Below are 12,042 nucleotides of genomic sequence, written 5' to 3'. Positions count from 1 at the left end.
TAGTTTCTTTTTTTTTTTTTTAATTGATATCAAGCAGAAGTGGATTTTCTCTGTAGACCTGTGCTTCTCAGTCACCAATCTGAACAGAAAGAAGCTTAAGCTCAAACTGCAGCAGTGTCTCTAGGCTAAGTAATGTTGAACAAGGATATCTGTACTTCAGTTTTTTGCAGAGGTGTTTCTTTCTCAGTTGTGTATTTCTGCTTGCATTGGCTCAAGTAAGCATTTGATCAAGTTAGTTTGTATTTCTGCTTAGAACTGTTCTATCTGGAACAAATACCTACATGGCCACATTTGTGCTGAAGGCAGTGCGTGGGGAGCAGTAAGGAAGGTGAGGGTCTGCTGCTCTTCTTGATGTCCTAATCTTGGATGACTGTGGGTTATTGGCACTGAAATATCTTCAGCTTGCAGTTCCTAGAGCCTGTTTCAAGCTAGTAAACGGCTGAAAAATGTGATTCAAGCTGTCCTGTATGGCATAGGGAAATCCGGTCATCCTTACAATGGAGTAATTTCTCTTTGTTAATTGTCTGGTGCAGCGGGAGGCTGGGCACTTCTGTGCATGTGCGTATGCGTGATGTGGTCGAGCTAAGGAGTAGGGACAGGTCTGTTCCCCTGCTGTATTTGCTGTGGTTTTTAAAGTGTATTGGTTTGAAGAGTTTCCACAAAACTGTTTCTCCCAGATGTTTGCTTTCTCAGTGTGGTAGTCCAGTAGAAGAGTGGCTCCCTTCAGTCATTCTGAAGGAACTTATCTAGGTGGAAGCAATCTTGGTGATAGGTTAACTTGCCTGAGCTGTCTTCTTGTTGGTGCTTTGGAATTTTGCAAAAGAAGCTTACTGAAAAATACAAACAAAAAAAGCTGTAAGAAGAAACCAACCCACAAAACCTGTTTGTGTGCACTACCGAAGTCATTCATTAGATGCTGAAATTCAAACTTAGTACTCTGTCACTATTAAAAGGTGATACTTAACTCATTTCTTTTCTGTTTCTAGCCAGGGTACGAGTGTCTAGAATGCCCAAGTATGCACAGCAGCTTAGAGATCATGACAGAAATCCTTGCATAGCGGTAAGATCAAATTGGGATTTCTGTTTGTATGTTTCTAGGTCAAAATGCAGAAATAATTCCTCTAGAAATTGCATTATTGGGAGCACTCCTGCATCAGTAGTATGCACTGAATGTTTCTTAGAGCCTGAAAATGGGAAAGACTGAAAAACGTGTGTAGTAAATTACATATGAAATAAGTCTGTAGTTACTTATAAATGGGAATAATACAACTTACTGCTTTATTGTTTTGTCCATAAAACCGGTCTGAAATCCCAGATAGACAAGCTTGAAGGATAATCTTAATATTCTTCTTCGGGTTATACGATGGATCTCTGTAAACAATTGTTTTGTGGACTTTCTTCTTACTATTTAAGGAATACTATGTTTGTTACAATCTCCAAGTGGAGTAATTGCTTGGGAATTACTGATTATCTGTTTTGGTAGATGTTCCCTTTGGTATAGTTCATTCATCTGAGAAGCTGTCTCCTATCTTCGTAGATACTGAGACCTGTTAGAATTTTTAGACACTGAGTACAGTAACTTCTCTCAGCTCTGAAGCTTGTTTTTCCTATTAAAGGAAACAGATGCCTCTAGAAAATGTATGGATGACAACAACTATAAAAAGGATATGTGTACTGATTATTTTTTGAAGTACAAAAACTGCAGAAAATTCTGGGTAAGCAGGTTTCCTTAAGCACCATAGATTTTTTTTTTCCTAAATTTTACTCCTTATCTTGTTTCAAGTATATTATTTCTGACAGTGTTTTCTGAACTCTTTGGACTGTACCGCTTGCTACTGCTGTTCTTATGCCTGCATGAAGGTGCTGGATTCCTAAATATTTAGTATGTGGTGCCGGAAGACTTAAACTTACTCTCTGAAATTGTGAGTCAGTGTTCTTGCAGTTTATTTCCCTTTAAGTTAGTCAGATATTTTTGTCAGTAAGTTTGTTTTTTTTTTTTTTTTTTAATGCACGTAAAGAAAGTGAGACAAGTAAGTAAAGAGAGGTAAGACAAGTTGATCTGTTTTTGTTGCTTAGGCTCATGTTTGCTTCAATCTGAGATAACGCTCAGGAAGAGTTCACTGTTTGGTGGTGATTTCATTTTATTTTTTTTTTCCTCCTGTATTGTGGTGGGAAAGGATCTTGAGGGACTGGGCACTTCTGTGCACATGGATATGGGTGATATAATCCCATGCAGTTCAACTGTTCTCTGCTGTCTTTAGTCCTTATGCCACTGTAATAGTCTTTCAGTTTATGCCTTTAAATACTTGTATAAACTTCAAAAAAACCTGTTTACAGACAATTGCATAGTCGTCTGTGTCATGGGAATGCTGTAATGTGAAGCTGCAAGGTGAGCTATCAGATAGCTTCAGTTAAATACTGGTACGTTTAGTTGTCAGCTAATCAGATCTGGAGTATCTGGCTCCTTGTATATAAGAGTACTTCAGTTGAAGGATCTTATTCAGCAGGAGCTCAGGGGCAGAGACTTTTGAGAAATCAGTGTTCTCATGCTTACTTTCTTCTGTTTTCAGCATGACATTATGATGCAAAGGAAAAGAAATGGTGTGAAACCGGAGATGCCCTCAGCAGAAGAGAGAAAGAAAATCTTGGAATCGGTAGAGAAGCCATACTGACTACAAACTTGCGTTGTTTTACTGTTTTCACTGTACATACGAAGACTTAACAGCAGCAGGTTGCCCTCTTGTAAACTGGACTTCACTGTTGCCGTAGCTTGGATTAAAGTAAGCTCCTAAATTTTGAAGTGTGAGCTTTCTAAGATAGGACTAGTTCTATTTTTACTCTTCCTCATTGGTGTTTAGTGTCTCACTAGAAGACGTGGGTACCAACACAGCTTGTCCAGACACCTTGGAAGTAGAAGCTAGCATGCTTTGAAACGCTAAATGCTGTGAAATAGTAAAGGCTCCTAAGATTTGCAATTCTAAGTTCCAACTTTTCTAATAGTTGTAAGTTTTAAGGGCTGTGTATGTTTAGAAAGACTAGTAGAGGACTGGTATGTGCAAAATCTCTTGTATGTAGCTATTCTGACTAATATTCTAAGCTTATCATGGGTAGTCCTGTCACTGTTTTCATGTGTTGTTTTCAGTGTCCCTTCTTTAAATAACAGTATTCATGAACTAAAATCCCAATTCCAGCAAGCTGTCAGTAAGATTACAGCTCTTCATTGATGTAAGCAGAAGGTTGCTATAAATCAGATGTCCAGGCTTTGCTTGGTACAAGGTTAGAGAGGTTGGTGAAGATGAAACTGAACTAGTCTCAGCTGAATAGTACCTTTGGTGGATAGTAAATAGATACTTGGCTGTTGGAGGGGGTTGGGGACTTTGTAGGCATGTAAACATGCACTTGGAGTGACATAGCAGGTTTAACTATAGTACATCTATCTAAGACTCTGGACAGCTGAAGCCCTGGGTTTGGAAATGCTTACTCATACAAGACTACAAAGCTCGGTTTGAATAGGCTACTCCAGTCTTACTTAAAACTGATTCCTTATCTAAACTGGGCAACTAGTAAGAGTAATCAGATTGCTGTCTAGAAACACTTGTTTTCTTTACCTTCAGTGTTTTCTAATGTCCTGGCTACCTCACACCCTGTGGTAAAATGGAAAAACCACTGTCATGAGCTCAAGTTCCATGTGAAAACCTTTTAAGACATACTGCGATTAAGTTGGCAGAACTCTGGCTGACCTCTTGGAGGATGGTGTAAAAGTGTTGTCTCTATTTAGACTGTTTTGGAAAGACTTCATAGCTTCCTGTTTTTCCCTCTGTCTGGCTTGTCTCATTGCTTTCCACTCAAGGCCTATTTCTATGTTAGTAGCAGTTTTATGCTATTTTCACCTTCCCCCTTGCCATTTGACTGGCTAGTAACTAATGGGATCTACTTTTCCTCCTGTCTTTCTGGCTGCTCTCCTTTTATACCTGAGTTTTGAAGCGGGTTGATCGTGCCCTTTTTGTTACTGGAAAGAGTGTAACTCTATGCCTCTTGAGTGCGCAGTTCTCTGAGAATAGCTGTCTGGCCTCCAAACCATGTCATAAGTTCTCTTGTGTGTTCCTGGCAAGGGAAGTAGACCTTCTTCAGTGAAGATCATGAGATTCTTTATTTTGGATTATTTTGTCTCTACTTAAAATTCAGACTTTGCTGTTAGTGATTGTGTTTTTGTTTGGAGCAGAGGAGAAGCTTCCATACTGGATTCGAAGGCTCTCCCTTGCCCACCGCGTCTAAATTGTTCCAATACCCTCCTATTTAGGAGTTTTTTCCAGTTTGGCACAAATTCTTCTGTGTAATAATTTGAACATTTTTAGCCTGTTCCAATTCCAACATTTTTCTAGTAACTTTGTTCTTTCTCTGCTCTAATGATCTAGTCCTGCAATGACTTTCTAATACAGCTCTTCTTCCTGAAGATCCCGTGTTCTCCATGTGAGTGGAGAATTCCTTGCTTATGTTAGTTAGGCTTACTGGTGCTACTTCCTCATTGGCCATACTTTTATTTAATCTTCCTGCTCTCTGAATTTTGGCTAGCTGGCTGTCTTCTTTTATTGCATCTCTGAACTTCTCTAGTCTTGCTGCTGTGCTTGTGTGAGTGCACCTTCTCTCCCACTTGGCACAAGTTTGTCATTTGGTACCTTTGCTGCATCTTTAGGCATGGTGTCTTTGCTCTTATGGCTTTAGTTACTATTCTAGTGCTTGCTGTTTTCTTTTTGCTGCGCTCTGGCTCTGGACTTGCACTTAAATCTGTTTTCTTGCATGAGTTGAAGTTTCTTAAAGCTGTCTCACCCAGAATCTTTCTTTCAGATGTGAGTGTAAGAATAGCCATACTCCTAGTGGGTTTTTACATTTTCATTTTTTTCCTGCTAATGTTTTCTGGGGGAATTTCTGCTCATTTCCTTCTCTTAAAGGATGGTTGACATGTGGCAGTTTGAGGTATCTGCTATACTGTGTCTAAAGAAATAGGACTTGAATTCAGAAAGTTAGAGGAAGAGATGTATTCCCTGCTGGAGCTATTTCACAATGCAAAAATATGGGATTGCAGGGTGAGCTTAAGGCATGCGTAATGCAAGAGCAATTCTCTAGTATTAGACTTTCTGATCATCAGTGGACATACAAGGTAAGCTACTTCCAGGCTTTATGGCAAGCCTGATCTTTTATGATGAAGTGGCAGCAGTGTAAGCAGTGACGTTAAGATTGCATTCAGGTAACAGTTATCTGTTGTGAGGGATGTTGCTTATTCAGTTGTGTATTGCACGTGCTTTATTAAACTTCCTTCCCCACATTTGTTCTAAAAATAATTCAATAATATAATTCAATCCATTAGTGAAGTTTGAGTCTTTGTTTTCTTCCATTCACTTCAGGTTATTGTTCCTAGTTTCACTTCTGAGGCTATGGAGTGGTAAATTATGGCAGCAAACACATAAGCTGTTATTTATGAAACTATTTTTTGGTTAATTTTTGTAGTGTGGTTAACTGTCTTTGGTTGTGAGCCAAAGGTAATGGTATTTTCTTCGTGTCTGAGAGTTGATATTCTGCACATCAAGCACTGAGGTAAGTTGTAGACTGCCAGGCTTTCTGGGCAGAAATAAATCGGGTTGGACTCCTTGCTTCACTACCGCAAGCACGCAATCTTCTCGCTAACACAGGAGCAAAACATGAAGGACCAATGCAATTCATTTGGGAAGGAGAAGACTTTTTGTGGGTTTTGTTTGCTAGTTTTAACTTAGTTTTTTGTGATACAAAAGTAAATCCGGATTGTGGTGGTGAACTGTTTCATTTTTTTGTTTGACAGCTGGATGGTGCTGTTGTACAACAGAGGCTGCATGAAAACAACACTGCTAACCACTGCTGTCTTTCTAGTTTTTTTTTGGTTTTTTTGTTTTTTTTTTTAAGCCTCTTCCACAGATTTAAAACCTGAAATTCATTTAGGAGAAGGGAAGGCTGGATGTTGCCTCTATACTATAAAGAGATGAGGAAGGTGAGAGTCTAGAATGCTGGAGATAGGGAGTTTATGTGTAGCCTGAGAAACCTTCAAGAATGGTCCTCCAGAGTATCTTTTTTTCCACTGAGGTCTCTTGCTCAGAGCTGAGCACTGAACCAGCAGTAGCTCTGGGCTTTCTGCCAGGCCCAGGTGAACGTCCAGTTGTGTCTTTGTTTTACAGTCTTGTGGTTCCTGTAATCCTACAGTGCAAGACTGCTGTGATGCTTTCTGCACCCATGGTGGGTATGACTTGGTGCTCCTGTAGGTGTTAGCCATTGAGCTCCAGAGTCCTGAAAACATCTTTGGGTTCAGTAGGTAAAGCTTTGATAGGCAGATCGTTGCATGTGCTGCAGCTTTGGGTGTTCTTGATCTTCTCTGACTAGTTAAGTATGGAAAGGAATGGATAATATAGATATACTTCAGATATTTTTTAATTGTTATTGCTACCTGTTGGATAGAAAATTACATTTATACCCACTAAATGCTAATGGACTAAATGGACGATTAAGGCTTCAGTATGTTTTTATCTGTTTCTATAGATAAGTAAGACTCATCAGATTTGAATAAATTCTCACTCCATTCTTCAGGGTTCTATCTTGGTGCCTTCTTTGTCCAAATCCTTTTGTGAGTGACTGCAGTTCTAACACCTTCAATACAGGTGAAGTCTTTAAATCACACGGTTACTTCCCACTTGACACTTGATGCTGAACTAAATGCAGCTAACCTGAAACTCTTTTAAAATTAGCCTGTCTTCCCTGTTAGCATCTCACTGAATGTCAGCCTTTTCCTTGCGCTAGTGCAAATCCTGCCTTTAGACTCCCATTTTCCTATGACTTCAGTCTTGTTGATTTTCCTCATGTACAATACTATTTCATCTCCTGACTTATATCTGGCTTTCTTGTTTTTTGATTGATTTGCTTCTTAGCTTGTCTTGTAACTTCAGGATTGTCATCTATGTATGTGGTGTCAAGTTTGTTGTGGAGGTATCATTCTACAGCAGTTTCTTCCTTGACTGCCTTTTGCCAGTCTTCACTTTCACAACTGATTTCTGTTAACTCTGCCTGGAACCTCTTTCCTGCCTATCTTTTTCTTACAACTCTAGCTTCCCTTTCAGCCCCAAAACACGTTTCCATAGCTCACATCCAGGGATTAAAAAGAAAGTCTTCCTCCAGCAGCAGACTCCAAGATGGGATGTCTATGTATATGAAATGCTAACTGAACGGCTTTTCAGTTAGCAGTGAAAACTTCAGGTTTTTAGAAGTTCTGATAGCTCTTTGAGTGCTTTTTGAGTCTGATTTGTTTTATGGTGGTGCTTTGTGTTTAATTTGAGCTGTCAGCTCCTTCAGCAGCAGTCTGTAGAATGCTGCACGCAGCTGTGGCACTGCAGAAACAAATAATATTGAAACTTCTGAGGCTGAGAACCACAACAGATACTTGTGTCTTTCGGATCCTGAAGTAGCACAGTGGCTGACCTAGTTATTAACAGTAGCTTGCCTAGAAAATGTCTTCTGAAGGGATGTGAGGCCATTCAGTCTTAGAATCGTAGATTATCCTGAACTGGGAGGGACTCACAAGGATCATAGAGTCCAAACACTTTCTTATGCTGTCTGTGGGAGTCATTGCAATTTATTATATATTATTTTACAAAACCAAAGAAGTTGGAGTAGCATGAGTCTTCCATAAATAAGATGGGTTTCTTTTGGTTGCGGTTTTTAGAGTGAATAAAATCTTCATAGCCACTGGAGTTAGGCATACCACTATTGTTTTCTAAAAACATCCTTTTAAAAATTAATTTTTAGAATTGTTTTCTTTATTTCTTTATATACAGTTTTCCACTCCTGCCAAGTTGACTTCCAGTTTACTCTTAGGTCTTTACTGCCTGTTTTACTGCCTGTAAAAGATTACTCCTATTCACAGTGCCTATTTCAGGGCTGTGTGAGGTGTGTAGTGTACAATTTGAGCAGATTTCATCTGCAGCCCCAGTCCTAATCTATTTCAGGAATTATTCTACAATCTGCTATTTATTTGAAACTTGACCTAGTTGAATTCAATTTTGCCATTGCTTGGCACATTCAAGCACTACTGCCCTTGGACTACTGCTTTACTTTGATAAGCAGCTGTCCACTGGAAACATTTCCTGACAGTTAAGTGTTGGCAGTTTGCAGACTTGAAACAAGAATGAAAATCTCTAATTGCTCAATATTTGCTACTTTTCAAGCAATTAGTTTTGGTTTCAGTGTGAGAAACCTGTTGCCTCCTTTTATTTCAGCTGAGTTAGTTCAGTGGATACAAGCTACGGTCCACCTCCTCCTCCTGAAGCTACTATTAAAACAAATGCTTTCAGTTGATGACAAATTTGTGTTTTAAAATGTTTTTACCACTTTATGAGCACTACTACAGTTCTTTCTCTTTTAGTGTTTTTTACTGTGCAATGTCATTTCTTCGCTTTTAGTGAAGAGACTCTTGTTTCTAGCAGCTTCAGTGGCACAGAAATATCTGCATCTTTTACTACCTATGTTTTATATCTCAGCACTTAATATTCTTAACTTACACCTTCTCCAATATATTTTGTATTTTCTTCTTGAAGACTTTTCAATTCAACCTTTATTTCTGGAGAGTGCTGTTAAATTCCTGTACTTCAGTACCTTCAAGGATGATGATGGTATTCTATTTTCTTAATGCTTTGCATAACACTTTCTTGGCACAATACCTTGCTCTGTGTGCCAGGGAATATTGATGTCATCCATTGTCCTGTAAAATAAGATTAATGGCTCTCAATTATTGCAAAACACCATTCTGTGCATGCTATGGATCAGCAATTTAAAGCAGAAAGTAGGCAACCAATCAATAACAAAATTTGGTGCTCTATTTATTCTTACTGGAAGTGAAGAATACAAAATGTTTTAACTGCTTTTCAGTAGAAGCAGTTAAACATCACCCAACATTCATGTTCAAGAAATAAAAACCCTCTGAACTATGTAGTTCAGAACCTTGTGGGTCAAGGATCAGATTTTTGCATATACTTTTTATACATTTTTTTGCATATACTTAAAATTGAACTATTGTCTATCAAATATCAATGTTACATGTACAGACAATTGTAAGCCATGTTATATCAGTGAGATGTAAAATAAATTGAAAACATAATTAGGCTTTGGAGTTGTTCCAAAATAGATCATAATTTCAAAGTAACTAAGAATGACAAACAAGAAAGCTTATGCTCAAGATAGAAAAGGAATACTAAATGTCCTGAAAGGAAGTAACACTTGAGATGATATTAGACTAATAGTAGAAATAGGTTGATATCTCAAACTTATGAATGATCGTAATTCCTTGCAGTATGGACTGATGAACAGCTCTTGGCTGTGTGTAACTGGTTAAGTGATGGACAAGGCTGCACGTGAGAACTTGAGTGGCAGGAATTCAGGTGTCTTCTGCTGATTTGGATCATGGAATTGTACAGTTGTTTGAGTTGGAAGGGACCTCTAAAGGTCATCTGGCCAGCTCCTCTGCAATGAGCAGGGGCACCTACACTGCATCAGGTTGCTCAGATCCTCATCCAGCCTAACCTTGCATGTCCCCCGGGATGGGGCTTCTGCTGCCTTGCTGGGCAGCCGGTGCCAGTGGAGTGAAATTGAACCAGGTTGGGAAAGACATCTAAGGTCATCTAGTCTAACTGTCAACTCACTGCTGCTACCATGCCCACTAACCATATCCTTCAGTGTTACATCAATGCATTCTTGAAAACCTCCAGCAATAGTGACTCGTCCTACATCCTTCAGCAGCCTATTCCAGTGCCTTACCGCTCATTCGAGGAGAATTTTTTCCTAGTACCTGAAGCATCAGAGGTGACCAGAGGATGACATTGCACTGCATCCTTTCATACTGGCAGTGCAAATGGGATGGCTTTTTACAGAGTAAGCTTGTCACTGGTCGAGTCCATGGGAGTGCCTGTGAGGTATGCTGATGTGGGAACGAGAGGGAGAACATTCATTTTCTTCTTTCAGGGTGTTAGGTGATGCCAGAATCTGCAGTGATGCCCTTCAGCAGCTGTTTCTCAATCCCTCATTGCCCTTGTTAGTCACTGTTTATCTACCCACACACTAGAAGTATTTTTCAGCTTTCTGCCCTCTAAATTTTAACACTCAAAACCCTGAGAATCAAATATGTTAATAAATACCTTAACACCTCAGCTCTTTTAGGGTTTCTGTGGAATGAAAGGAGTTCACAGTGTGCTTCTCTGTTCTGTAGTGTGGGGAAATCCCCCACCAGGAGCAAGTGGGCATCAGAATCTCTCTGTCTTCCCTAATTGGCAGCCATAGGAGATCAGGCTCCTGGACAAGCTGTTGTGAAGCCACCTGTGGTTACCTGCAGGTGACCCCTGTTTTGAGCACAGCAATTCTCTGACCCAAATGGTACAGGTTTGTGCTGGTCTGGAAATGCAGGCTGGTTGTTCCCATGTGCTCGTGAGGGCACTTCCTGCTAGTCTTATGAGGAGTAGTTGGATGAGCTGGGATTGTTTCTTCTGGAGAAGAGGAGGCTTGGAGGAGACCTCATTGCACTCTACAGCTTCCTGAAGGGAGGTTGTGATGAGGAGGGATTTGGCCTCTTCTCCCAGGCAACAAGCAGGACCTGGGGAAATGGCCGCAAGTTGTACCAGAGGAGGTTTAGATTAGACATAAGGAAGAACTTTTTCTCTCAGAGTGGTCAGGCACTGGAATGGCTGCCCAGGGAGGTGGTAGAATTGCTGTCCCTGGCAGTGTTCAAGAGGTGTCTGGATGAGGAGCTGCGAGATATGGGTTAGTGCTTGTGGTAGCGATGGTAATGGGAGCACAGTTGGACTAGATGATCTTGTAGGTCATTTCCAACTTTGTGATTCTATGAACTTGGCATATGTATAATGGTGGCAAGCAGACATTGGTTTCTAAAATCAAAGTAATTTGCTAACTGAAAATGTTACAATGTCTTCATTTATGGTTTTCTTCACAATCCTCTGCTAGGTATAGATAAGGCGTTCACTTGCAGGGAGAAAGATTTTTATGCACATGTATTTCCTTGTGATGTATCTGCAGCTCAGCATTCACATTGCTGGGAGAGAGGAACAGAACCTGCTATTTAGTCAGGGATTGATGCTTCTGACATAAGCAGCTTACAGGTGTTCTTCTATGAGCCCTTAGAAGGATACTCAACATGTGGCATTGCAAGAACAGTTTCAGCGAACTTTAGGTAAGCAAATTGACCTAATTTAATAAACCACTTTTCATCAAGTAAGATGGAGCCAAATCAAGTGCTTTTGCCAAGAAACGTATTTTTATTAGCATGGTACAATTGGTTGCTTATTAAGCAACCTGTGTTCACAGTGTGTGCTGGGGGCAGGAGCAGAGCTGTGGCCTTGGGGTTTCCCACCCAGAGAGGGTATGCTGGGGAGGGAGGGGGGTGGCTCCAGGCTTCCTGCACTGGGCTTTGTGTGGAACTGGGCATTTCAAAATAAATTCAAGTGTTATCTCACTGTTCTTTAAATTATGTTTGTATTTTAATTTTCATTCTTTTAGCAGCATTACCCCTATTGTATCCCAACAGTGACATCACAATCATCATATCTGTAATGGATTTATTGAAAGGCATCTCTGTTCTTGTAACCTATTCAGATGTGTTGTGCTAGCAGACTAGATCATCTTCAGAGGTCTTTTCTAGCCTTAAAGATTCTGCCTCTAGTGATCAGCTTTGCCATTAAGTGAAAATGTCCACCTCTGGCCCCCCCAGCACAGCTGCATTACTTTCTGATTCAGCAGAGATGCTAATAGGAAACCAAAGTAGTATTTTTCTATTCCTGACAGGCAGCTTACACAACAGGTACTCTTCTTCCTCAGGTACTATAAAAACCAGACCCTTAAGATGCTTATTTGTCAGTGTTCAGTGAATGCATATGATTGTGTGCTGGTTTCCTCTCTGTCAAGGCAATCACATTTCAGTTCTCAAGATGAAGCATTTTTTCCCCTCTTCTTTGAGACCTGTTTAAA

The 12,042-nt window shown here is 40.0% G+C and overlaps 1 protein-coding gene across 10 annotated transcripts in view; it reads left to right on the top strand.

The window, feature by feature from the left end:
- The window catches only part of CHCHD7 (coiled-coil-helix-coiled-coil-helix domain containing 7), a 34,243-nt gene that overhangs the window by 1,366 nt on the left and 20,835 nt on the right, over positions 1-12,042 (top strand). For 5 of the 10 annotated variants that reach the window (XR_006171378.1, XR_006171379.1, XR_006171382.1 and 2 more), the window contains exons 2-4: positions 987-1,060; positions 1,617-1,715; positions 2,571-2,780. Coding sequence is in view for 2 of the 10 variants with exons in the window: in XM_042834483.1 (XP_042690417.1) it covers positions 1,007-1,060; positions 1,617-1,715; positions 2,571-2,672 (255 nt within the window). In the remaining 8 variants the exon portion in view is untranslated. Of the gene's footprint in view, positions 1-253; positions 329-986; positions 1,061-1,616; positions 1,716-1,800; positions 1,923-2,570; positions 5,370-5,505; positions 5,593-12,042 lie in introns of those variants that run through there. The other 5 variants (XR_006171391.1, XR_006171384.1, XR_006171383.1 and 2 more) reach the window with 4 other exon arrangements.

Source organism: Centrocercus urophasianus, unplaced genomic scaffold, assembly GCF_019232065.1.
Source record: "Centrocercus urophasianus isolate 14NV4802_14NV808 unplaced genomic scaffold, USGS_Curo_1.0 seq_11, whole genome shotgun sequence".
NCBI classification, from domain to species: domain Eukaryota; kingdom Metazoa; phylum Chordata; class Aves; order Galliformes; family Phasianidae; genus Centrocercus; species Centrocercus urophasianus.
The sequence above is the reverse complement of the archived record's forward strand: the minus strand, read 5'-3'. Positions and strand labels throughout refer to the sequence as shown.